At 33.2% G+C, this 27,295-nt stretch overlaps 3 protein-coding genes across 4 annotated transcripts; 1 reads left to right on the forward strand and 2 right to left on the reverse strand.

Moving 5' to 3' along the window:
• Positions 1–2,308: 2,308 nt before the first annotated feature.
• Nd-b17 (NADH dehydrogenase (ubiquinone) B17 subunit) lies at positions 2,309–4,690 on the forward strand. 2 transcript variants are annotated; one of them, XM_074240298.1, is made up of 2 exons: positions 2,309–2,467; positions 4,093–4,690. In XM_074240298.1, the coding sequence occupies exon 2, from the start codon at positions 4,124–4,126 to the stop codon at positions 4,607–4,609; it is 486 nt and encodes a 161-aa protein (XP_074096399.1). In that variant the 5' UTR covers positions 2,309–2,467; positions 4,093–4,123; the 3' UTR covers positions 4,610–4,690. The 2 variants fall into 2 exon arrangements, with proteins under 2 accessions (XP_074096399.1, XP_074096400.1); XM_074240299.1 differs by lacking the exon at positions 2,309–2,467 and adding an exon at positions 2,660–2,736.
• A 2,059-nt stretch (positions 4,691–6,749) lies between these two features.
• Positions 6,750–8,428, reverse strand: LOC141525723 (lipid storage droplets surface-binding protein 2-like). The gene is made up of 4 exons (XM_074240297.1): positions 8,294–8,428; positions 7,762–8,101; positions 7,242–7,491; positions 6,750–7,111 (listed from the first exon to the last, which is right to left on the reverse strand). The coding sequence occupies exons 2-4, from the start codon at positions 8,083–8,085 to the stop codon at positions 6,876–6,878; spliced, it is 810 nt and encodes a 269-aa protein (XP_074096398.1). The 5' UTR covers positions 8,086–8,101; positions 8,294–8,428; the 3' UTR covers positions 6,750–6,875.
• Positions 8,429–8,641: 213 nt separating this feature from the next.
• LOC141525722 (lipid storage droplets surface-binding protein 2-like) lies at positions 8,642–9,826 on the reverse strand. Its single transcript, XM_074240296.1, has 3 exons — positions 9,481–9,826; positions 9,009–9,258; positions 8,642–8,918 (listed from the first exon to the last, which is right to left on the reverse strand). Exons 1-3 carry the CDS (start codon positions 9,799–9,801, stop codon positions 8,647–8,649), a joined length of 843 nt encoding a protein of 280 aa, XP_074096397.1. The 5' UTR covers positions 9,802–9,826; the 3' UTR covers positions 8,642–8,646.
• Positions 9,827–27,295: the final 17,469 nt, after the last annotated feature.

Genomic DNA, 27,295 nt, shown 5'->3' on the forward strand with positions numbered 1-27,295 from the left:
CGTTCAGCCAGGACATAACAGCTGCAATAAAATAGCGCCACCTATCTGAATAAAAATTTTTTCACAGATGCATTTGGAATTTTACTCCATCGGGATTCTGGGTTAATGGGATTATATCCAATCAAAAATCTTGGCTATCGGAATCTTGGTAATTAAAAATCTTGGCTATCGGAATCTTGGTAATTAAAAATCTTGGCTATCGGAATCTTGGTAATTAAAAATCTTGGCTATCGGAATCTTGGTAATCGGAATCTGGGCTATAGGAATTCAAGTTATCGGAACCTATGTTATCGGTTATTTAAGTCATCACTTTCATGGCTATAGAGGTCTACCCGTTAAATTTCCTTTCAACTTTACTACAATTTGAAGGAAATACTTGTAGAGCAAGTTTTGACGTCTATTTGCAGAGTAGGTTATAGGTAACTAATAGGTAATCGCTCGCTTTGCCAACTCTTTCCGTCAAGTTTGCTTCAAATTGCGGACGTAGATTGACAGTAAGTTATAGGTAAGGTGGCTATCAGGGTGATTAGAGGTTCGATTTTACATTAGTTGCGCATATCCTCGAATATTGAGTAAAGATGCCTTTTCATTAAGTTTTCATTAAGTACACTGCCGTTTCATTAAGTTGGCTACAAATTTAGGCAGTAGATTGACGAAAAGTTTGAGTTAAGGTGGCTATAAGGGTTATTAGTAAGCTTGACATCAATTGTAAAATAGCATCTTTTGCATTATTGGTCGTTACGCGAATAGATTTCTACGTTAGTGATTGGTTACAATTTGTGTTTTATAAAGCTATCCCTGATAGCCACCTTACCTGTAACTTACTGTCAAACTACGTCCGCAATTTGAAGCTAACTTGACGGAAAGAGTTGGTAAAGCAAGCGATTAACTATTAGTTACCTATAACTTACTCTGCAAACAGACGTCAAGACTTGCTGTACAAGTATTTCTGTCAAATTGTAATAAAGTTGAACGGAAATTTAACTACAAGTTTGATTGTTAACTTGTATTCAAGTTTCGGCCGTAGATTTCCGTCAATTTGCTTACAACCCTGATAGCCAGCGCTTTCTCAGTAAGTGTTGACTCCCAGCAGTTACGGTTAAGTTATACATCAAGTTGGCGGTAATTCTTCACTCAACAACAGTTGTAAGCAAATTGACAGAAATCTACGGCCGCAACTTGAATACAAGTTAACAATCAAACTTGTAGTTAAATTTCCTTTCAACTTTACTACAATTTGAAGGAAATACTTGTAGAGCAAGTTTTGACGTCTATTTGCAGAGTAAGTTATAGGTAACTAATAGGTAATCGCTCGCTTTGCCAACTCTTTCCGTCAAGTTTGCTTCAAATTGCGGACGTAGATTGACAGTAAGTTATAGGTAAGGTGGCTATCAGGGTGATTAGAGGTTCGATTTTACATTAGTTGCGCATATCCTCGAATATTGAGTAAAGATGCCTTTTCATTAAGTTTTCATTAAGTACACTGCCGTTTCATTAAGTTGGCTACAAATTTAGGCAGTAGATTGACGAAAAGTTTGAGTTAAGGTGGCTATAAGGGTTATTAGTAAGCTTGACATCAATTGTAAAATAGCATCTTTTGCATTATTGGTCGTTACGCGAATAGATTTCTACGTTAGTGATTGGTTACAATTTGTGTTTTATAAAGCTATCCCTGATAGCCACCTTACCTGTAACTTACTGTCAAACTACGTCCGCAATTTGAAGCTAACTTGACGGAAAGAGTTGGTAAAGCAAGCGATTAACTATTAGTTACCTATAACTTACTCTGCAAACAGACGTCAAGACTTGCTGTACAAGTATTTCTGTCAAATTGTAATAAAGTTGAACGGAAATTTAACTACAAGTTTGATTGTTAACTTGTATTCAAGTTTCGGCCGTAGATTTCCGTCAATTTGCTTACAACCCTGATAGCCAGCGCTTTCTCAGTAAGTGTTGACTCCCAGCAGTTACGGTTAAGTTATACATCAAGTTGGCGGTAATTCTTCACTCAACAACAGTTGTAAGCAAATTGACAGAAATCTACGGCCGCAACTTGAATACAAGTTAACAATCAAACTTGTAGTTAAATTTCCTTTCAACTTTACTACAATTTGAAGGAAATACTTGTAGAGCAAGTTTTGACGTCTATTTGCAGAGTAAGTTATAGGTAACTAATAGGTAATCGCTCGCTTTGCCAACTCTTTCCGTCAAGTTTGCTTCAAATTGCGGACGTAGATTGACAGTAAGTTATAGGTAAGGTAGCTATCAGGGAACTGTTGTCATGTAAAAAATTACCGCTAACTCGATGTCAAGTTAACCGTAACTGCTAGAAGCCAACTACTTACTGAGAAAGCGCTGGCTATCAGGGTATAGTTCATTTTTTTCCAGTAATTGTAAAAATAGTAAGGGGCTCATTAATTTACATTCAATACATTCAATACTAGGAAAAAAGAGTTGAAAAATTTCGGTACGTAATATATCCGGACTATTGATTTTGAGATAATTAATTTATTAATCAAAACATAATTTTTGACTATCAATGTATGTACGAATTTCATGTCGTTGATAGTTATTTTAATAACAGTTATAAAATTGAACTTAATTCCTAACCTTAATATTTTATGGTTACAGATTTTTACGCTTCTATTCAGAATTATTTAATATATAAGGAGGAATTATGAAAACAATAATCATATTAGTAATAATAATAGTACTCCTTTTGTTGTGATTGAAATAGTTAGTATTATTTACTTAAAATTGACTGATTTCCTAAATTCTTTCAAATAATGATAGTGTTTGTGAAAAATTCTTTTGATTGTTGATAAAATTTATTTATTTTTATTTTTTAATTAATTAAAGACAACATTTTATGACTTGTTGATAGTATTTATCAATTTTTTACATTAGATGATGAAAATCACAGACATTTAATCATTTTAAGGATTTTTTAAATAACTAAATTTTTTTAAAAATCCATATGCAAGAATAACAGAAAACTGAATTATTATTTTTAATGATTTATATAAGAGAAACTTTGATTCGTATAAATATGCAAGCCATTTTACAATATATATATATATATATATATATATATATATATATATATATATATATATATATATATATATATATATATATATATATATATATATATATATATATATATATATATATATATATATATATATAATGTATATTGATGCAAAAATTTCTTGATCAAGTCTCATCATGAACAAATAATTAGTTTTGTTTTTTTTTCGTCTTTACTTATGAGTAATTCATTTCTAAACTTGACTATTAACTCACGGAAACTATTGAAAAAAAATTTGTTTTTCATCCAGTAATATTCCACGTTTTATATAATATTTCATGATTAAGAGTAAAATATTTTTTAAAATATCTTTTAATATTTAGTACTAAGATATGTTTGCAACAAAAGAAACTGGGAAATTTCTCGTTTCACATTTAATAGTTGTATTTGAAAACTTATGAAAAACTTATTTTAATTAGTTCATGTCTCGAATCTGTAAATTTTTAAGAAAAAAAAATGTAACAAATTATGTTTTCTATTGACAGTTTTTTTGTAGTAATGTACATTGACAGTAGAGAAATAATCAATTTTAAAATGCTTTTAATTAGTTACACGAAAGTTGCAACTTAAATTGAATATTTCGATACTGTCATTCTAATACATCGTATCTCACAAAATTTGACGTATTGACTTTTCTTGAAAAATAGAATCGCAACAATATTATGCTAGTCATATTAAAAATTCAAAGATCAAATACTTTAATAAATATTTTCATCCGTCGTATTCCATTTAATCAATGTTAAAAATGAACAGTTTTGACCGCCTGTTGTAAAATTTCCTCAATGTGGGATACGACGTATTAGAATGACAGTATCGATTTTTAAAATAATTAAAAAATAAAAATCGTTTATGATAATAACTACTTAAGAGAGTAATGACAATTTTTTAAATTTCAAATTAGCAACTTAATTTTACAAATTTAAAAAGTTTATTGTAAAACTTAACAAAATAATTAACATTACGTGATAGCATAATTAATTTAATTTTTTTTTTAATTTTAGGAATTGTAGCTGTACTCTGAACTAACCAACAATGGAGTCGCAAACTGGTGGGGTAAAACCCATGCCAATCGCTAGCCGCTTGGTTCGTGAACGAGAACGTCTCCTGGGTATGACAGATGAAGAGCGAGCGTGGCGAGCTCAGTGGTTAAAGGATCAGCATCTTGCTCCAGATGAACCTGTTTATAATCCAGAATATTACAAACAACGTTACAATCCTATCAGAAGATTTTATCGGGCACCCCTAGATAAACTTGAAAATGCCTTATTACCAAAGTATGGTCCAGACGTTGCTTATTTCTGCCGACACCTGATCAGCAAAACATTTTTTGGAGTTTTATTCGTATACTCTGCTGTATATTATTTTAAATACAATCAAGGTAATTGGACAACTAAAAGTGGATGGAGACTCAGTAAGTCCAGACCTGTTGTTCTGCCAGATTTTCCAGGATATCCTAATTATGCAACTAAATCTGATCGTGAATATGCTTCTCTTGGTTTTGAAAAATCTCCAATATAATTTTTTTCATCATTTATTCTATAAATTAATAGTGTATTTAGTAATTAAAAATTATTAATATAAAAATTGTTAAAAGTTTAAGTTTTTATTTCATTGATTGTAGTTACTATTACGCCATGATATTTATTTATTTATTTATTAAAATTTTTAGATCCTGAAGTCTTAGCTTCCTAAGGGCCTTACACAATGAATACAAAAGAGATAAATATTATAATAATATCATTAATAATAAATAAAATAGTAATAATAATAGTAATGAAATAATTAAACAAAAATAGAAATGATAATAATAAGTAATACGTAAGTAACGTTGTCTCAAAGCAGAGTCCATCTGAGTTTATTTAGTATAATTATACAAAAATATTTTAACATCAATTTGCGTTTTAATTTGGTGCAAGAAATTTTACAGTAGTTAAATAAAATCCGTCGAGATAGTTTAAATAAAGAATATAATATTACTGATAGCAACAGGTATCTGAAGATTTTTTGGAGTTGTTTAATCTATCTACCAATAATTATGACAAATTATTTTAAGACATCAAGTATGCATGAAAATTTTTTTGATAATTTTTTTTTGTTATTATTCATGTGTTAGAAAAATCTTAAAAACTTCGGGTGTCTGCTGGATTGAAAGTCGAATGAATTTTTATGTAATGATGAAAAAATATTTTTAGTAGATTTGATAAAAATCTAACTATAGTATTTGTCCTCAGATGCAACTTTTAAAAAATTTTGCTATATTCCGTCTTATCTCGACAAGTTGAGTCAAAAAATACCTATGGTTCAAAAGTTTATATATTAGGGTGTCAAAATTAAATTTTCGTGAAGAACCTTTTAAAATTGGAATTTTAATTTCTGTTTTTAATAGGAGCTGTATTAAGGCATTTCCCGAGATATTTTTGGTTGAGAGTTGAGACGTTCGTATTTGATTTTCATAGAATTTTTAACAGGAGTTTTGTTTCGGCACTTTTGGTCATGAGACATCTCCACAGTGAAGAAAATTAGCTCCAATTTACATGTTTACATGTATTTCTAGACCAATAAATATCTATTCTGGGTCCATTTCAATGAAATTTTACTCTTGCAGTCGTTTGGTTCGGCCTGATGGTTGTAATTTAGTATTAACTAGAAATATTTTCAATAAGTAGATATTAGAATTTATACTGTAGTAATAAAACTAACAAATGTTTATTTTGAACAAAATTAGTTCTAAATAGTTTTAAATTAATTATTGAATTTTTTTTTAATGAATGAATTAACTTACATTTTATTAATATTAATTTGTAAAAAACAAATTTTGTTTATTTGAAAAATCTACTTATATTACGACCGCGAAATGGCCTTTTTTAATTTTTTTGAAACTATTCTAAAAAAATGAAATTTTGTAACTTTTAGACAGATTACATATTTTTTTCAAATATTACAAATAAATTATTTCTGTATATTCAAATAATCGTGTAAATTTCAAAGCAAATTTATAAAACCGTTTTTGTATTGGATATTATGAAAAATTTTAATTGTTCTAATTCGGTAATGATAATTTTCGAAAATAAAGTTTCCATCAGATTAAAATGTTTGAATATTTAATTCGCAAAGTAAGTAGTTATGAATTTTTCAAGAAATAAAAATAAAACGGATTAGTTATTTATATAATTACAAAAAAAAAAAATATATGACTTAGTTCTTATAAAACGTAGATACTGTTCCACCGATCAATTTTCTGCAATTCTGTATCACTAGTTGTGCACAGAAAACTTAATAATAAACAAACGACTCATTTAAAAAATATCAATATTAAAAAAAATGTTCAAACAACGGATTTTTTAATTTAAATATGTCATCACGAAATATACGAGGTCTTGGTGATGTTCTACTACATCTTTAATTTTCTAAATTTTAAAAAAATTTTTTAAATTTGTAAAAATTTTATTTTTTTTTTTAATTTCTCGAAAATAGAAATAAAAAATTATTACTTGTTATGTACTATAGTTCTCCAAAACTTATGGATCATAATTACTTTCAAATGTTTACTTGCCATAGTAGTATAAGAATTTATGCATTTGAATCAGAATAATAATCCGTATATTTTTATAAAATTCAATAGTATAATTAAAAATTAAATGTGAAAGAAAAGAGTGTATTTATTATGAATTTACTTTATTAAGATATTTTCAAAATATTTCTTTATAAAAAAATATATTAAAGTGTGAAATCTACATAACTAATATCTAAATTATTAGTAAGATAATTAGTATGCAACTGGAGATTATTTTTTGTCTTCTGGAGGTGTTAAAGAGGCTGCCGTGTTTTTGTCGAGATTTAAAAAGTGTGTCAAATGCAAGATCGAAACAACGCTGGTTATGTAAGTAGCCACATCTTCCTTTTTTATTGTCTTTAGCTGAGCGGCAACTGAATGGTAAACACGATTTGCAGTTTTAGATGACAATTGACCAATTGTTTGAACTGCATGTAAAACTTTATTTTCATCTGCTGATATTGGAGCTGCGTTTAAAAATTTTATTTCTGTTTAATATTAAATAGTGATTTATTTTTCAAATAATAATAATAATAACTTCCTGAAATGTTTATTAGTAAATAAAATTAAAGGATGTAAATAACATATTCATAATACCTGGTTTAGATTCTTCTTCTGCAGTAGGAGGAAAATAATGATCAAGCAAATTATTAACAAGTGTGCTAGTATTATCTACACCCTGTATGGCCATGGTACCATAATGAGTGCGTAGAAGTTCATTGGCTTTGTCTACGCTTATTTTCTTGATCACATTTGCCTGTTGCGTAGCTGATTCTTTCGCAGCGAGTAATTTATTTATTGTAGGCTGAAGAGAACTATTTAAGACTCTTCTGGCTGCATCATATACCTTTAATGTAAACATAGAAATTAATGTTTACTTAAATGATTATATTATTTGAGACGATAACAGAGGGAATTGAAGTTAAAAGAATGAGTGAAAAAAAATTTTGTTTTGAGTTGACAGTGGTTGTAAGAACAAAAATTTTGCTACTTTAAGAAAAAAATGTTTTTTCTACTTATACCTCTTTAGTTCTAATCTCTGTAATCAATTTATCTTTCCTCACAATTAATATTAACTAACTGTAGTAAAATGAAAAAATTTTAATTTTAATATTACCTCTTGAGTAGGTTGCTTGAAAATAGGAACTTTTTGTTCAACAATGTCAAGTCCTTGACACAGTTTTTGGTCCACAGTATTAATTTGTTCCTCAAATTTTTTAGCAAGAGGTTTTGCTATTGGAGCAGCAGTTGCTGTTGCATAGCATAATCCTGCTTCAGCATAACTCAGAGCCCAATTAATAAGATGATGTGATCCTTTTAAGTAAGAATAAGTTGAGCCGGTTTTTTCAATCGCCGTGTGAACTGCCGGAATATTTTTTACACGATCCAATACTTCAAGATGAGGCCCATCACTTGTTGCACTTTGCTCGTGGTCAGCCATTGTTGCTGAGTAATAGCTGTTATTGGGTGTATAAAAATAACTTTAATCGTTAAATTAAAAAATATGTCACAAGAAAACAGACAAATTGATAACTTTATCTAAAATATAACAAATTTGAGACAATCAGACTTATACTTAAATGATGCCTGTTATTTTATTTTATTACATGATAAAAATAAAAAAAAAATTTATTACAACTATTACGTACATTTTTATTGATTGCTATTAATAGTAGTGAGAAACAAAATATAAAAATTTTCAATATAAAAAATTGATAGATCGTAATGTAAGAAGGTTATAAATATACTGGACTTTAATCCGTCTGGAATAGTCTATATATTTAGTATTGTATATTGTGTAGTAAGACAGTCGCTCTTGCAGTACAGAGGGGGAAATCCAGTGATGTAATAACTGTTAGGTTCGTTACTCATATCTTACCTAAGATTCGACAATATTTGATTATTGATTATTAAAAATCAAGATTATTTTACATAAAAAAATATCTGCGCTACTTCATTTGAGTAACTTTTCTAACTTATAAAAATGCATGAATGAAAAAAATCAATCATGTTTAGTATGGCCGTCAGAATTTTGGATATCTTTTTTTTCAGTAATTTTTTTAGGTCTGATAAGAAGTTCATTGATACTATGTAGATATTGAGTGACGTGAAGAAACTCGATTACATTACTGACATAAATTTTAATATTCTCACGATTCATCCTTCCAAAATTCAACATTAGATGAGCATAAATTCGATGAGCTGCTTTATTTGATAATCTTCCGATGGTTTGTAAAGTCTGCAATAACTGATCTTCTTTACTTGAAGTAGGTTCTTCATAATAAAAAAAAAAAGTATTAAATTTTTTTTTTTTTAAAACAAGTCTAAAATTACGGCTTAAAATAAGACAAGTTAAGATCATACCTATGGCTTTTTCAGTATAATTAAGGGCAGGAAAAAATTTATCAATGAATTTATCAATGACAATTGCAGTATCATCTAACTTTTGAGTAACCTTTGTTCCATAATATGTACTGAGAATTCGATTAGTTTTGTTCCAACTATGGTTTGTCAATGACGTAGCTTGTGATATAATCAAGTCGTTAGCATAAGATATCATTGACACTGTCGGTTGAACTGTTCGCAATGCAAGCATATATCCCTTATCATAAATCTGTAAATTTGATTAATTAAGACAAATGAATAAAGTGGCATCCCTGATTAAAAAAAAGTAGTAAGACAAAGAAATAAGTATTGAAAAGAATTAGTTTTCTAGTCAATCTAATTCTTTTTAATACTTTTTTCTTTGTCTCAATACTTTTTTTTAATCAGGGATATTTTAATATTGTTTATAAATTTTCTTAATAAGGTTAATTTTTAGGTATCTCCAACCTACTTTCTCAAGTGATTCCGTGATAATCGGAATTTTTTCTTCAATCTTATCCAAATCAATACATAGTGTATGATCAAAATAATAAGTTGGTGACTTTAATCGTCTAGCAAAAGGCATTGCGAAAGGAATGGTATGTCTTGTAGCAATGGTTATTGAACTTTCAACAGCTGATAAAATCCACTGAATGAATTGATGCGAGTCTTTGACGCGAGAATAAGTATATAATGATTTCATTAGAACAAGGTCAATCACTGGAAGCCCTATAACTCGATAGAAAACTTCAATTTGAGGTAATTGAGACTTTTGTACCGTTTCCTTTTTCATGTTTATTATTTGTATTGTATTGACAGCTTATCTGTAATTACTACATATTCAATTTAAAAGAAAAAATAAATAAAAAATGTTAATATCATCCATCTTAACTTTGAACGAGACAAGTTAATATCAATGATTAATTTTATTTTATTAGATTAGAAAGTAAAATCTCATAAAGGTTTTCTTTCACTTCTGGAAATAAACTTTATAAAGGTTAATGCTCTCATCATTTCTGTCGTTCAAGTTACTAATGAAAAAGATGAAAATTATTTTTACTTGACATAACTTTCTTCAGAATATTATGATAAATCGTGTATTTACACTTTCTAGAGAGTGCAATTTTACTTATCATTCTTTTAATTCATTTGGTTTCTACAATATAAATTGTGTATAATTATAAAAAATAGAATCCAATGTAATTTTTCATCAATCATACATTTTTTAAAGGCAATTAATATTTTTTTATAGATAAGCTTAATTATTTTGATTGAGAATAATATTATTTTTCTTGCCATTTAAGGAACGTGCTTGTTTAAAGTGAAAGAAAATCTTCTCGAATTTTATATTCGAATTCTGACTCTTACACTGATAGAAAAACAATCTTGATTCAAGAAACTTTTTTTCTTCAAAATTTGAACTCTTGAAACTAGATATAGGTATATTTTTTTCAAGAATTTTTGTCTCTTGGTTCAAGATAGGCGATAACATTGATTCGAGATGTTACTGACTTGTGTTAAGAATGGCTTTTTTTTTTTTGAGTCATTAATTTACTTATTTCCAAGAAATAATTTTTGTTCGGTATACAACAATTAAAGACTACTTAGTTTTTGAAATATACTTTGATGAATTATTTTAAGTTTTTTAAACGATAATGTTATTTTGGTTGAAAAACTAAATGTATCGATTGAAGATATTATAGCTCTTAAGCTAAGAAAATCTAAATCAAGACAAGAAATTCTTAAAGCAAAACAATCATTTGTCTTCCAAAATAAATTCTTAGATCAAGAAAATATCTCTTGAGTTAACATAAATTTTCTATCAGTGTATAAGTTGTAGATTCAAGTTGAAATTGTATTATGAGTTTAACATGGAAAAGTAAGATTTTGGATCCTGAAAAATATTTTTATTTCTATAGTTTTTAAAACAATATTGAAAAATGAAGCTAACTTTAGATGATGTCGAAATTAGCAGACATCTGAAATTTTTTGTACTTCTATTACAAATCTATTATAAAAAAATTAGGAAAACGGTTGACCCTACAGGCCATCTCTGCAACTTCCCGCTGGTTCCATATTTAAGATCTCAAAATTGCACTTATTACGTTTTTAAACTCTTCGAGCTCAAAAATATAATTTTCGTATCATTTTGAGCGCTCCGAGCTCAAAGAGATAGCTTTTCTAGGATTTTGAGCTCAAAAGTCTGATAGAGATTTAATAAAACACTATTTTTGAATTTTCAAATCGCAATAACTTTTGACTGAATGCACCGATTCTGACGTTCTTGGCGGCGATCGACGCGGTTTTAAAGGCCCCATAAAGAACTTTTAAGTTCGAATTGATCGATCTAGGAATTTCGAAGTAATTCCGAAAAAACACTTTTTTTGGTTTTCTTTCGACAACGATAACTCACGCATGAATCAACCGATTTTGATTTTCAAAACGGCATTCGATGTGGTTTTTCAAGGTTAAAAGCTGATTAGATTTTAGAGTTGATCGAAAAAGCCGTTTAAAAGTTATTCCAAAAAAACCACATTTAAAAATAAAATTTTTCTTAATTTTTTGGGGTTTTTTTTATTTTTCTCAAAATCTATCGGTCCGAATCAGTTCAAATTTTCAGGAAATCTAAGTTTGATGAAACTCTTTGGAACGCCACTAGTTTTGTTCGATTCGGTCGAGCCGTTCAAAAGTTATAAGCGGGTCACATACTCTCTCTCTCTCTCACACATACACACACACGCACACAGGCACACACATACATACAGACGGAGTGACACCCTCTCAGGAATAGTCAGGGAAGCTTCCTAGGACCTCAAAACGTCGAGATCTGATGAAAACTCGATTTTTTCAAAACGGGGTAAAACCAATAACTTCCCGATTTTTTGAAAACCATTGATTTTCTTAGCGGGAAGTTAAAAAATATTCCTAAGAAAATTTGCACTTGTAATTTTTTTAAATTCCCGCTACGAAAATTGAAAATTTTAAAAATCGGGAAGTTATTGGTTTTACTCCATTTTTCAAAAATCATGTGTGTATATATGTGTGTATGCGCATGATCCTCTTATAACTTTTGAATAGCTAGACCGATTCCATCGCGGTTGGCGCCATTCAAAACGGCTTGACCAAATAATTTAGATTTTGAATACAATTCGAATCGATTCGTACTGGTATATTTTGAGAAATCTCAAAAAAACTACGAAAAACGTTTTTTCAAATGTGGTTTTTTGGAATAACTTTTAAACGGCTTTATCGATCAATTCTAAAAACTAATCATATCTTAACATCAATAAAACTACGTTGATCGCCGTAAGTCTGGTCAAAATTGTTTGATTCGTTCGTGAGTTATCGTTGTCGAAAAAAAACCAAAAAAAAGTGTTTTTTCAGAATTACTTCGGAATTCCTCGTTTGATCAATTCAAGCTCAAAGTTCTACCTAAGACTTTGAAAAATGCGTCGAATGCCGCCAACGGCGTGAAAATCGGTCCATTCATTCGGTTTGAAAATTCAAAAACTTGTGTTTTGTTAAACTACTATCCGACTCTTGAGCTCAAAAACGTAATAAGTGTAATTATGAGCACTTAAGTATGAAATAAGTATGAAATAAGCGGGAAGTTGCAAGGATGGCTTTTATTAGAGTCAACCGTTTTCCTAATTTGTTAACTTGTAGATATGAAATTTTTTTATTAAAATTTAGTCCTAAAAATTGACAGATGTCTGTTAATTTTAGTATCATAATTTGATAAGTATTTACACAGTATCGGATACTGCATTTGAACTTTTGACAAGCTACACTGATAAAAAAATTAACTTCACTCAAGAGCCGAAATCTTGAACCAAGAATACCATTTTGAAGAAAATGATTTTCTTGAGTCAAGAGAATAAATTCTTGAAATAAAAAATTTTCTTAGACTAAGAATAATTTCTTAACTCAAGAATTTATTCTCTTGACTCAAAAAATCACTTTCTTCAAAATGATACTCTTGGTTCAAGATTTTGGCTTTTGAGTCAAGTCAATTTTTTTATCAGTGTATAGATTTTCAAGCTAATATTTTTGAGAGAAATCTGCAACGTTTAAAGCTTAAAATAAAAGTATTAGTTTGTAAATAAAGTATTAGTTTGTACATCGTGCTGTAAGCATCGTTCGTACTCTGCTAAAACTAAAGTGCATTTTTCTGTAGTTAGGTACTAAGTATTTGTCTAGTTTTTGGAACCTTCTTGACTCAGAAATCTTGGGCTTCAAATTGATCTATAAAACGTACTGGTTGAAGTCTCATTATATAAAGTTTTCAGTGATTAAAATTCGGAAAGACTTTGAAGAAAGTGTTAGGTTGGGTTGTGTTGTTGTCTAGCGCAACTATTTAGCGCATTTTTTGTGAGTATTGGTAGCAGCATTTTGGCTATTTGTGAGGTATCCGCTGTATTAGTTACTTGTGTTTGTAAAGTGAAGGCCTATTTGGTGTGCTGATATTTAGGTTGTGTGAGTTATCAATAGAGCTGGCCATTTACACATTGTTAAACTGTTAACCTTCACTACCAACTCTCTACTTACTTTGTGTTTACATGTGTAAGCTTAAGTATTTTGCTGTGTCATCGAGTTTATTTACTTTGAATTTCTATGAATGATTTTCCTAAATCCTTACGTGTCATGTTTCGATACAGTGATAATTTAATAAAACTATTATGTCATTACACAGTGACATGTGTTATAGATGTAAATCTATAGTTAGAACACCGTTCACTTGTGACACTTGCAATAAAACGTTCCATAGAAGCTGCCTGTGTGGTTATATTAAGTCAAGACCAAGGGATGACTGTTGTCGATCACAGTTTGCGTACCTATTAGATCAAGTTAATAGTACCTCTACGATCAAAAGTGTACTCACTCGTAACGAGTCGTTGAAATCAGTTACATCTAATAAGTCGTCATCCTCGAGTTTCAAATCAGCAAAATCAACAAATAAATTAACAAACGCATCGACAAATTGTGGATTATTATCAAAATTGAGTATCCCGTCACCGGTAACCCCTGTGGGCCTGGTGTCTCCTAATAGTGACTCAGTGTTTTTTCCCGATCTTGAAAACACTATTGAAGTCGCTATGAGTAAAGATACACAAAGTAATTGCGGCACTGATGATGCAGCTACTTTCAGTTCTTCAACTGTCAGTTCTCTTCCCGATGGCTGGTCAATTCTGTCCTTAGATGATAAATTGACAATGGTCATGCAATCAGTGGCGAAAATTCCCTCACTTACAACTGAGTTCCAAGTACTATCGTCAAAAATTGATAATTTTAGTAAGCGTTTGGACACTCTTCAAGAGGAACAGTGCAATACTAATGCGAAGCTAATGAATATGAGTAGCAATGTAACCTCAAACTCAAATGAAATTGCAAAGCTAACTACTGAATTAAGAAAACTCAAAGAAGAAACTGCTTCAAATTCTTCTACTGCAAATTCTCTAATTGATCGAATTGCTCAACTTAAACTGAGCACCTCTACTCATTCTTCAACTGCAACAACGCTCTCTCGAGTATCATCTGAGTTAGTAATTACTGGTATTCCTGAAGTGGTCACTGAACGTCTGTCATCGTTGGAGATTGCTGCTAATGTTTTCAAAGTGCTTAATGTACCTGAATTAAAGACTGATATTTTAACTATCCGTAAAATAGATAAAAAACGAAAACCTAGTAGTAGTAGTACTACTTTTGAAGTAGTATTTGAAGTAATAAATTCTTAGAAATCGAATCATGTCCGTGATCATATTATTGAAGTTCGAAGGAAGCAAAAAATTTTACAGGTTAAAGATGCTTTTCCGGGAATTGTTAATGAATCTATTAGGGGTAACATTTTTATTAATGAATTTTTGGATCATGAGATGCACAAATTATTGCTGGATACTAAGCTTAAAGCCAAAAATTTGCATTTTAAGTATGTATGGGTACAGAATGGATCTATTTTCATAAAAAAAGATGAGAGCCCTGAAAAAATTAGAATTTGCTCCGATTTAGATTTAATAAAATTATATCAAATTAATACTGATTAACGCTATACCGATTTAACTAATATCTATAGTCATAAGTTCTCGTCTCTAAGACTTGTAAGTCTCAATATAAATAGTTTTAATGGCCATATTGCTGAATTCCTAGATTTGGTTGCTGATATAAAACCTCATGTTATTGCTTTAACAGAAACCTGGCTCAGATCTGTACATGATAACTCAATTTTCAATTTAGATAATTATGCGATTTTTAGGAAGGATCGTGATTTAGTACATCCAGAGTCTCGTCGACCCGTTATGGGTGGTGGTGTTGCATGTTTGATCCACAAGTCACTAAAATCAAAAATTTTGCGCGTTTCGAACACAGATCACATAAATCAACCGGAATTTATAATTCTCTATGTTATCTCTCCCTCCGGTTTTCATTTATTGTTGTAAGTTATCTATCGAAGACCTAAAGGAAATCTTTTAAATGAATTTTTTACTATTATTATGAATTTGATGTCAAATTATAAAAATCTGATTATTACTGGTGACCTAAATTGCGACTTATTAGAGTCCTCGTATTCTTCAAATCATTTGAAAGCGTTTATCTCTGAGCTGTCGCTATACTGTGTTCCTCATGGGGCTACTCATCATTCGAATAATAAAGCCACCTGGTTGGATGTTGTTATTCTTGATAACAAATGCAAATTGGGTCAATTTTATAAGTCCAATCAACCATTCATTAATGGACATCACTATCTGGTATGCGAATATTTATTTGATTCACGGAAAATTACGGATAAATTTGTAACTTTCAGGAATTTTACTAATGATAATCATGATGCGCTATGTAGTTCAATCTTGCACTCCCTCGATATTGAAGAAAAGGTCCTCGATAATTCTGATCCAGATTTTTTATTGGAAATATTTTACTTAAATGTTATCGCGTCCCTTGATGAGCATGCACCATTAAGATTGAAAAGAATTGCTAGGGCACCAAATCCGTGGATAACTAAAGAACTCAAAACAAAATGTAAAGAACGTGATTCTATATATAAGTGTGCGAAAAGAAATAATGATGCAATACTTCTTCAACGCTATAAAACAATTCGAAAAGACTTGAAAATTCGGTTAAATTGTGCACGTGAAAATTATCTGAAGAATGTATTAGTAAACCTTCCTCAAGGAAGCAATGTTTGGAGTAAATTAAAGCATTTAGGCTTAATTAAAAACTCTGCCTCGTCGCTTTTGAATTTTTTCAATGCTTCTGACTTAAACGAGCATTTTGCGTATATAGTAAGACGGTATCCCTCTTGCGACCTGGACTTTATTAAATCATTAGAATTATCGTGTAATAGTCAAGTGACATGCTCTTTTACATGGTCCAAGATTGATATTATAGATGTTACAAAAGCTTTGCAGTTAACTCTCAGCAAATCCAAAGGCAAGTGTCCGGATGGGTTGGACCTTCGCTGGCTGAAGAATCACATTCCTCAAATCACCATTTTTCTTACTAATCTCTTTAATAAATCGTTAGATACCGGTATTTTCCCTCAGGTATGGAAAAAAATTTTTATTATTCCGTTAAATAAAGTGTCTCCACCGCGCTCATTATCAGATACGCGCCCAATAGCAAACACCTCCCATCTAAGTAAAGTTTTTGAGCGTATAATTGCTAATCAAGTAATGAGTTACTTAGAGAACAATAACTTGTTAGATAAGTACCAGTCTGGATTTAGAAAACATCATGGTACTCAACCTGCTCTATTGAATCTTGTAAATGACATCAGTAAAGCTATGGACAGCAACATGCTAACACTTTTGGTTCTATTTGATTTAACAAAGGCTTTTGATTACGTTGATTCTAGAGTTATTCTGAAAACCTTGGTTGAACTGGGCTTTTCGTTTGAGTCAGTAAATTGGTTCTTCTCCTATCTGAATAATAGGAGCCAGTCAGTGGTGGATGAACAAGGTGTACCGGTGGGTTTCCTAGAAACCACATCTGGCGTTCCTCAAGGGTCGGTTCTTGGACCAATTCTGTTCTTAATAGTAATGAATCTAGTGGGAAAGCGGCTCATTCACAGTCGATACGCTTTATTTGCGGATGATACCTATATCTACCTACACTTCTTTTCATATCAACTTCATGATGCAGTTGGATTGATTAATGTCGATGCTCAAGCTATGGTAAATTGGGCCAAAGAAAATGGTCTAGAAATAAATCTTCTCAAGACCAAAGCTTTGTTATGAGGATCTCATATGAAAATAAAATCGCTTATGCGGGAAGGCTTGCCTCCCATAATCATTGATGGTGTAGCTATTCCATATACGGAATCGGCCAAGTGCTTAGGATTACATCTATCTTATAATCTATCCTGGAATGTTCACATTTCCAAAACAGTCAGTAAAATAAATTCAGCATTATACAGCTTGAAACTACGCAAAAATATATTTTCTATTAATATAAAAAAACTTCTTGTATCAGCAACAATCCTACCGTTGATTGATTATTGTTCGATTGTTTTAACCAACTCATCTTATGAGAATGATAAGAAACTTCAGCGCGCATTAAACTCAGCGATACGCTTTATCTATGGCTTGAAGCGTGATGAGCACATTACACCTTACAGGCGTGAACTAGGCTGGCTATCTGTTAAAAGTCGTCGTTTGTATTTTGCATCTTGTTATTTTTACAAGTTACTTGATTTAGGAAAGCCTAGCTATCTTCGTGATTTATTTGTTAAAGATAATTTGGTCAGACGCTCTGATAGATTAGCGGTAAAGAAAAATAATATAAACTTTAATATATATATATATATATATATATATATATATATATATATAAATACATACATATATAAACTTTTGAACAAATGGTATTTTCTGAATCAGCTTGACGAACTGAGTCAGAAAATAGCAAAATTTTTCGAAAGTTGCGTCATGAGGACAAATGCAATAGTTAGATTTCTATGAAATCTACTAAAATGCCTAATTTTACTACATCTCATTATGAAAATTCATTTGTTGTAATAGTCATACGTATGTGGGAGGAATTACCGGCAGATATTGTAAATTCTCATAGTCTTGAAGTTTTCAAAAATAAACTTTTCGATCACTTGTTTAGTTTGGACATTCAATGAGCTATTATATAAATTCTTAGTTAAATCGTGTTAATTTAAATTTAATCTAAATTATTTTTATAAAATAGCAGGTCTTGTTTTGTAATTTTTAATTATTTTAATTATTTTGTAAGATACTATAACTGTTTATTTTTATTATCTTCTTATATATTTTGTTAAGATACTATGTTTTATTTCATTGTAGTACATTCTACTCTATTTTTTAATATATCGATTAATTTGTACTCTAAAATATTTTCTTATGTTTGTTGTACTTATAAATTGCCATCTGGCCGTTAGGCTTTGGCATAAATAAAGTGAATCTAATCTAATCTAATCTAAAATAAATAGTTTATAAAATGTTAATTAAATCAAGAAAGCTATTGTTTTTACATTTAAGACTTAAAAAAGACTCATCAATATCAAAATATGTATGAAATAAATTTGAATGCAAAAATTAAAAAAAACTATTGCGTAAATTAAATTTTTTTATGACAATATTATCAAAAATAATTATGATGCGTGGATTAATACATTTCAATTAGTAAATACGACAAATCAGTTTTTTTTTTTTTAATTATCGAGAGATAATAATGGAAAAAAGATAATGTTAGATCTATAACCTTATCAAAATAAAGTATTATGAAAAAAATTATTGTTTATCAAACAACACTTTAAATAATCACTTTTTAAATCAAAAATAAACATTATTCAAGCATTAATGACAATGTCACTGATAATATAATAAAGAAAAAATCGTAAATACAAGATTTCAATAGGCTAATTTCAATATCTGCACAGCATACACATAAATCGAGTGAATATGAACGCTCGAATATCACGGTACTATCCACAGTAGCTGGAATATATTTTGTGTGACAGTAGAGGAGAACAGAAAAGAAAGTAAGGGAGGGAAAAATTTTTACTTTCATATACTTATGTGTATAATATGATATGTTTCGACTATTTTACGACATACATTATTTATTGTTGACAGTTAAAACACTATTCAGAAAAAAAAATAATCCTAGACATGATCATGGTAGGTTAGCCATAAGTTATGACCGGATATGATCATATCTGTTTTTTTGTGTCTTTACTTGATAGAACACGTTAAAAACACGTTGCAAAATTGTGAAGAGGTATAAAAGTTTTTCAAGATTTTGTTATTAGATTAAATTAAATAAACCCAACAACGATAATGTATTGGATAAGGCTGTTTTTTTATGAGCGAGATGATCCATCTCTTATAGTTGTTCATGTAGAGCATGATTCTTGTCAATTATTATTAGCGAACGTTGATGATATTCTTCAAAACATTCAGAAAACTCATGATTATAATATCGCAATTATAAGCTTCAATTATGTGATTGAAATTTGTACTATTTTAAAATGTATTTTATAATAAAGAGGAATACTTAATTAACAACATCATTTTGTCAAAAACCTCGATTACTTTTGAAGTTTCTCGTAACTATCGTTTGACTGAGTGTAACTGATGGGACATCGATAAATCCTTCTCTCTTACTGCGGTATACTTAAAGTCGAATTTCAGTTCGATCACTAAGCTTTCAAAAAATACTTCCCTCTCACTATAAAATTTATCCAACAAACAATATTATGAAGAATTAGACTGATTACTTGCGTAGGAACGATTAAAAAAAGGTTTTTATTGTGACTGGTGGGACAGGCGTTTGTGACTGGTGGAACAAGTACAAAATACGTACATAAAATTCTTTATTATGAAGAATTGATATATATTTTTCAAACCTTAGGAATATTATTGTTTATATATTTATCTATTATTGTGTTTTATTTGCATAACTTTACAGTTTTATACAAGTTTCTATTTCTTTGTGATATATAAATAAAAAGGTAATAATTATTAAATAAATAAATATTAAATATTTCAAGGATTTTTTAACTAATTTAAATATTTAAAAATTAAAAAATATTATTAGTTGATAAAACGTAATTTATCCTTTGGTATCCACTTTCCTCCTTTTATTGCCAATTTTTTCTTCTCTTGCCCTTTCTGCATGCTTCACTCTGTTCCACTCCCGCACTCTCTTCTCCAACTTTATCGGCTTCTGTCTTTCTTTTTATTAATTTTTCTATTTTCCGAAATACTTCACACAGGTTCGTATCTATTTCACCTTTTAGAATTGAACATATTTTCCTTTCAATCTCTTTTTTATCTATCAATCTATCCCACTTTTCCAAATACTTTCTTTTTTCCTCGTTCACTCCTTTCTTTATCTCTTTGCACTTTGTTAGATGTGCTAGTGTTTCTAGACTTTCTTTATATAATTTACACTCCCAGTCTGTATATCCTTTCTTATAAGCTCTTCCAATGTTTCCGCATCTTATTCTTGCCCATTGTTCTTTGTCTTCACCTCTTTTCTTATCATCCTTCCAATAATTCATCCTCTTCTATCGTTATTCTTTTATATATTTTATTATAACTTGACCTCTCAATAGCTTTTTTATCTTCTTCATTAAGTTTTTCTATATATTTTTCTATCCCTGCATCAATTTTTTCTTCTATTTTTTCATTTTCTTCTTTATTGTATATGTCCTGCTATTTCCGCATATCCCATTTCTTTTATCGCTGAAAGCAGGTTTTTGCCCCATTTTGACCGATTTCTATTTATTATTCCTCTCATTTCTTCTCGTACCGCTATTTTTGGCCACCTGTCATCCTCCATCGCCAGCACATCCTTCACATATCTAGCAGCTCTCTCCCTCGTCGTTACCTTTATGATCTGCACTCCTGTTTCCGTTCTCCAAATATATCCTGGGGTATTCCTATTAATCCCTATTGAAATTTTACAAAATCTTCCCTGTACCTTCTCGATCTTTTTTGCTTCCCTTCAACCCCAAACTTTCACTCCATATAGTCTTGCTGCTCCTGCAACTGTGTTTATTAGAAAGATTCTATCCCTCATTCTGGTTCTTTTGCCTCTTATTTTTTTTTGTTTTTTTTTTTGGGCGAGAGAAGGGAAATCTTCAAAAGACACTGGCGATGTTGGTGATGTTGGTTGCCGGTAGTGTGAGATTTTTACTCACTAAAACCCTCCCCTCTCTTGTACCTGATACTGCGGAACCGCGTTAGCATTACTTCGCAGTACCAGGCCCCGTCCACGCTGCTCCTGCAGCTTATTCCTCCGCTTCTTCTCCTTCTTCTTATTTCTCCACTTCTTCCTCTTCTTTCTTCTTCTCCAGCAGGACCTCTCTTAGATATTCCGCCATTGCCACCCAGTTGTTCATTGATGTCAGCATCCAAGGAACGACGTCCTCAGGCCTTTGAGGCACTTCCTTCTCTTCCTGTCAACGCAGCCGTATTTCAGACCAACGCTGACAGAAAAAGAAGGTGTGCTCGGCGGAGTCGACAATTTCCGGACAATACTGGCAGAAAGGATCGTTTCGGATCTCCATGCGACACAGATACTCATTAAACTGTCCGTGGCTGAACAAGAACTGGGTGAGGTAGTAATCCACCTCCCCCCATCCTCGTAAGATCCAGTCCCGGACGTGTTTAATAAGTTTGTGCGTCCATCTTCCCTTCTCCGAAGCATTCCACCGCTCCTGCCAAAGAGCAAGAGTCACCTCTCGTTCCCGGTTCCTTACTTCTATCAAAGGCCCCCCACCACTTCTCTGAGCATCCCAGATGCGTCCCCATTCAAATTCTAACAGATCGATCGGGATCGCACTCACGATGGTCAGAGCCACAACTTCAGAGATCGTTCGATAAGCACAAGATATCCTTAGCGCGTCCCTTCGTTGCATCTTATGTTATAGTCCAAATTAAATATTGATTTGATTTACTCTCTGAGTAGTATCTGTCTTTACCAGCAAATGCACTTTATTTGCTGTTGATGTTTTGACATGCTCAACTATGAGCGATTATATGTTTATCGAAATATTTTTGTGATGAAAATATTATTCGAAAAAAAAATTCTTTACAAAACATGCATTAATTCTCTCAATAGTTTAATTTTCAATTTTCTCCAATTCTGACCAGTAAATTTTTTGAAACGAAACTTTCTCTTTTTTTTACTGGAAAAGTGAATAAGTCTTATCAAATCTTTAATAACCCTTTAGGAAAGTCCCAACTTGCAGGGGAAATTTGACTTTTTAAGAGATTTTTCAGAGAATTATTTCCACAAGGATTCCTACAAGAAGTTTTAATAACTCTGGATGACTTTTCTAGCAAAGTCCGAAATCTTGGTAAAAACCGAACTTTCTAAATCGAATAAAGAGTTTTTCTGATTTAATAAGACTTTTTCAGACTTTTTAAGAAAACAAAAAACTTTATGAACTATTATTCGTACTTATTAAAATTTTTTTTCAGTTATTTCAGATAAATTTTTCCACAAGGGTAACGATATCTTCCGAACGAATGAACCGATTTTCCGGTGATCTACGTAGTTTTTGAAAGTTAAGAGCTGATTATTGTTTGGAATCAATGTGAATTAAAATTTTTAACTTCCCGCTAAGAAAATTTAAAATTTTCAAAAATCGGGAAGTTATTGGTTTCACCTCGTTTTTCGAAAATCGAGTTTTTATCAGATCTTGACGTTTTGAGGTCCTAGGAAGCTTCCCTGACTATTCCCGCGATGATGTCCGTATGTTTGTATGCATACATATATATATATATATATATATATATATATATATATATATATATATATATATATATATATATGTCAGAGAGGCAGGAGTTATTGTTGGGGATTCGGTATTTTGTGATTCACTCATTTTTATTATTACAATTAATTAATATTCACAATTACAAAAAGATCAATTATTACGAATGAGTAGATAAACTCGTACAAGGTTAAGTTAATTCAGGCCGCAAACAATATTAATAATATCTTGCGATTGACCGAGACTTAGGAAATAACGAATTCGCGATCACCAGGACGTCCGTTCGATCTCGATCTCAAAGCAAGAATGTCTTTTCAAAAACTATTCTCAAATAGTCTGCCTGCTGCACATTTCTCTTTTCCTTATTAATTTTATGGTACCCCTATCGTCCTGGGATCCCGACTACGTTGACAACCATGTGCCTACCTAGGCCTAAGCCTACCGCAATAAAACATTTTAGTTATATCTTATTTTACAAAATATTAAAGTAACAATACATTTCTTAAAATAACTAAAAAAATAGAAATATCCTAAAGAATATTCTCATCGCTTCGTCAGAAAATACTCCACTGTACTTTACTCTCCGACATATATATATATATATATATATATATATATATATATATATATATATATATATATATATATATGTGCGTGTGTGCGTGTGTGTGTGTTTTTTTTTCTTTAAAAGAGGTACGAAAAAAGATCTTCAAAAGACACCGCTATCGTTAACTCTGTCGCCCATCTTACCGCAGATATCGATAATCGGTAGTGTGGAGATTTTTACCCACTAAAAAAAACATTCCTCTTCCCCTCCCCCCTAGATGGTACGGGGAGGACTGGATTGGAACCGCGTTAGCATTACTTCAATCCAGCCGTGCTGCGTCTCACGACGCCTACTCCTGGATACTGGTCTCTTTCTGCGACTTTGTCTTTCAGGAGGTGCTGTGCATAAGCTGCAACAGCAGACCAGTCTTTCTCTTGTTTGATCATATAGGTCACCAGGCTTGAGGGGGAGAGCCTAGTGCCATTGATCTCTTCGGTGCTTCTTCTGTAGTCCTTCCACCGAGCACACTCGAAAAATGTGTTCGGCGTCGTCGATTTTAACCGGGCAGTATTTGCATGTTGGTGTGTTGTGTAAACCCATCTTGAAGAGATAGGCGTTGTACTGCCCATGTCCTGTCAGTAGTTGGGTCAGGAATAAATCCGTGTCCCCGTGTTTTCGAGAGAGCCAGGCGTTGATTTTTGGGATCAGTCGCGCTGTCCATCTGCCTGTCTCTCCCGACGTCCATCGGTCCTGCCACTCTTGCTGCGTTTCCGTTTTTATCTTCGTTTTTGCCTCCTTCATGTTTTCGCCGCCGATTTTAGCGTCGTAGAGTTTTGCTCTTTCGAACGCTAATAGGTCGATGGGCGCGGCTCCCGCAATGACCAATACAGCCGCTTCTGAAACTGTGCGGTAGGCGCAGGCAACCCTGAGAGCGCCTCGCCGCTGTACTGCTGCTATCTTTCGCCGGTAGGTCTTCTGCTTTAATATGTCTGTCCATATCTCCGCTCCATAAAGCAGTACCGAGTGGACTGCTTCTAGAAGAACTTTTCTCTTTTTTCTTGTTGGTCCCATGGTGTTGGTCATAATTCGTGCTAGGTTAGACACAGTCTTGCTGGCTTTCTTGCACGCACTGTCGACGTATTCACGGAAAGATAGTTTCTCGTCTATCGTTACCCCTAGATAGCGCAGGGCCCTTGTTGACGTGAGTGTTGTTCCTCCCAAGTCCACAGCGAATGGTTTTGGAAACCATTTTTGTCGAGTCAGGACAACCATCTCTGTTTTTTGCTTGGCGAGTTTTAGGTGGTGTTTCTCAAGCCAAGCTTCGATAGCATCAGTGGTATCTCGAACTAGCAGTTCTGCCTCCTCGGCACTGTCTACTACAATCGTAGCCACGACGTCATCCGCGACGCCCGTGAGTTCCACCTGCTTCGGCAGCGGAATTCGCAGGAGCTCGTCGTAGTCAGCGTTCCATAGGTCGGCCCCCACAATTGAGCCTTGGGGCACGCCAGCCGTTACGTCATGTTCTTGATAGCCCTCTGTTGTTTCCACAATCAGCTTTCTCTCATCAAGGTAATCGTCGATCATTTTCAGATTTTCTGGCTCCACGTCAAATTTGTGCTCCTGAGCGTCTAAAATATCCTCCCAATTCGCGCTGTTAAAGGCATTTTTAACGTCAAATGTTAAGAGAAGACAGACCTTGCGAGCTTTGAGACTACCAGACCATGCTCCTCTTGCTATCTCCGTTACCTTCTGAATTGCACCGATTGTTGATCGTCCTTTCCGGAAGCCATGTTGGTTAAAGGCAAAACCTCCAGCACGATCGATGTCATTGCGTAGCCTCCCTTGAATGAGCTTCTCGAGCAGCTTTCCGGCAATGTCCAGCATGCAGAGTGGTCTGAACGACGAAGGTGTTATAGGGGCTCTCTTCCCCTTGTCCACAAGGACCTATCTCTGCCGCTTCCAGATCTTAGGGAACGTGCCGGTCGTCAGACAGGCATTGTAAGCGCTTAAGAGTATGTCTGGGTACTCCAGGGCTACAATCTTGATGACATATGCCGGTATGCCGTCAAGACCAGGTGCTTTTCCTGTCTTGATAGTCTTTGCCGCGTGTTGCAGTTCCTTGGCGGTAAAGGGTGTTGTTTTGTCATTTTTCGCATAATGTCTCTTCTCCCGGAGCGGGTGTCTGGGAAACAGCTCCGCCACTATGCTGTTTATCAAGGCAGGACATTTTGGCGCTTCTGGCAAAGCCTTTCCAACTCCTTTAGTTACGATTTGGTAGGCCTTACCCCAGAGGTCATTGTCGAGGTCGTTGCAGATCTCTTTCCACAATATCGCTTTACTCGCTTTAATAGCTTTATTCAAAGCCTTTTTGGCCTGCTTGTACTCCATCGAATATTTATTTTGGTCGAGAGAATGCTTCGCAGCTCTCGTTGTTCGTCGACGTAGCTTGTAGCATGTTTTTCGAAGCTCTGCTATCTCTTGTGACCACCAGTATGCCGGCCTATGGGAGCCTTGCTTTTTCAGCCGTGGCATTGAGGCATCACACGAGGCAACAATCAGTTCCATCGCTTTTGAGACTATTGTTTCCGTCTCCTTGCGGGGACTTGGAATCAGGCTACTCCGTTCAGTAGACAAGCTCTGATTCAAGGATGTTCGCAGTGCTTCTTCATCAAGCTTCCTAGCATTCCACTTCCGCAGTTTATTGTCATGCCGCGAACGCGGATTGGGTGCTAGTCCAACACTAAATGTCACATACTGATGATCACTGCCACTATATTCTTCGGATACGGTCCAGCCTTCAATCATATTCGCAATCCTTGGGGTCGCCAACGTAATGTCAAGGATAGATTCCCGGTATCCTGGTCTTCTGAAGGTCGTAGTAGTACCGGTGTTCAGCTTTATGAGGTCTGTTCTTGCTGCGAAGTCCGCTACTTCGTCTCCTTTGGTGTCCGAGCATTCAGCGCCCCATTCAGCCGATTTCGCGTTGAAATCACCAGCTACGATGACTTTTCCGTCGAACTTGCCGATAGCGTCCTCTATGTTTACCATTTTCTGGCGAAACACATTAATCCCTTGATTGGGTGAAAGGTAGACGCTTACAAAGTAGGTCTTGGGGGTTTTGATCCAGACGAAGCCCTCTTCGCTTCTGCTGTTGTTGACGGTGACCTTTTTCGAGTTTACGATCCAGATTGCTGCCGTGCCAGATTTATCAGCGAACCATGTTCTATCCTGAATATTCAGATATTGTTCGGAGATAAGGCAAATGTCAATCTTGTCTTCGAAGACACGTTGGCGCAGCAGGTTTTGCGCTAAGGCGCACCTATTCAGGTTGCCCTATAGTATGCGTGTCATTTTTTATCTCTCGTGGCTTCTGCAAGTGCTGTGCGGAATGCCTTGCAAACTCCGGTACCAGGAATATGGCATAGACCATCTTTGGCATCTTTGTCCGGAGTGCAGAGGAAGCAACTTGGCTTCTCAGTGCAGTTTACGGCCTTGTGATTTTTTCTGCCACATTTGTAGCAGCACGTGCTTCTGTCTGGTCCCGAACATTGCTGTGTGTGGTGACCGAACCCGAGACATTTAAAGCAGCGGGTTACTTTTGCTACTTGGCGTATACGGCAGTTAACCCAGCCGATCTTTATACGGGCCTTGTTGAGGGCCTTAGTCGCATTGGCTTCGTCGATTTCGTAGAAGGCTGCTCGATTGCCTCGTGGTGTGGGTTTTGTCAAATTTACCCGTTTGATCTCTAGGCTGTCAGTAAATTCAGGCTTGAGTGCTTCACGGACTTCGCTCTCGGTAGAGATTTCATCCAAGTCAAGGATCTCGATTGTTGTTGTTGGTGTTAGCGTCTTGACCGTGCCGATGTTTGCAGTGGCTGATTTAACTGAATCGGTGAAAGCCTTGCTATCCTCGGTCTTTCGAGCCATTTCAAGGAGAACATCTCCGTGCCTCGTCCTTTTAATAAACCTTATGTCTACTCAAGTCGCTGTC

This window comes from Cotesia typhae, unplaced genomic scaffold (genome assembly GCF_013202065.1).
Source record: "Cotesia typhae breed Kobodo isofemale line unplaced genomic scaffold, CoteBio_Ctyphae contig_27, whole genome shotgun sequence".
Classification (NCBI taxonomy): domain Eukaryota; kingdom Metazoa; phylum Arthropoda; class Insecta; order Hymenoptera; family Braconidae; genus Cotesia; species Cotesia typhae.

Bases quoted from the DNA above. Each gene is read 5' to 3' on its own strand.
- Nd-b17 (XM_074240298.1), top strand. From the start codon at position 4,124: ATGGAGTCGCAAACTGGTGGGGTAAAACCCATGCCAATCGCTAGCCGC.
- LOC141525723 (XM_074240297.1), bottom strand. From the start codon at position 8,085: ATGGCTGACCACGAGCAAAGTGCAACAAGTGATGGGCCTCATCTTGAA. The intron at 7,492-7,761 runs GTAATATTAAAA...TTTACATTAAAG, and splicing joins TCAAGCAACCTACTCAAGAG to GTATATGATGCAGCCAGAAG. The intron at 7,112-7,241 runs GTATTATGAATA...TTTTAAACGCAG, and splicing joins AGAAGAAGAATCTAAACCAG to CTCCAATATCAGCAGATGAA.
- LOC141525722 (XM_074240296.1), bottom strand. From the start codon at position 9,801: ATGAAAAAGGAAACGGTACAAAAGTCTCAATTACCTCAAATTGAAGTT. The intron at 9,259-9,480 runs GTAGGTTGGAGA...TCAAATTTACAG, and splicing joins TCACGGAATCACTTGAGAAA to ATTTATGATAAGGGATATAT. The intron at 8,919-9,008 runs GTATGATCTTAA...TTTATTATGAAG, and splicing joins TTATACTGAAAAAGCCATAG to AACCTACTTCAAGTAAAGAA.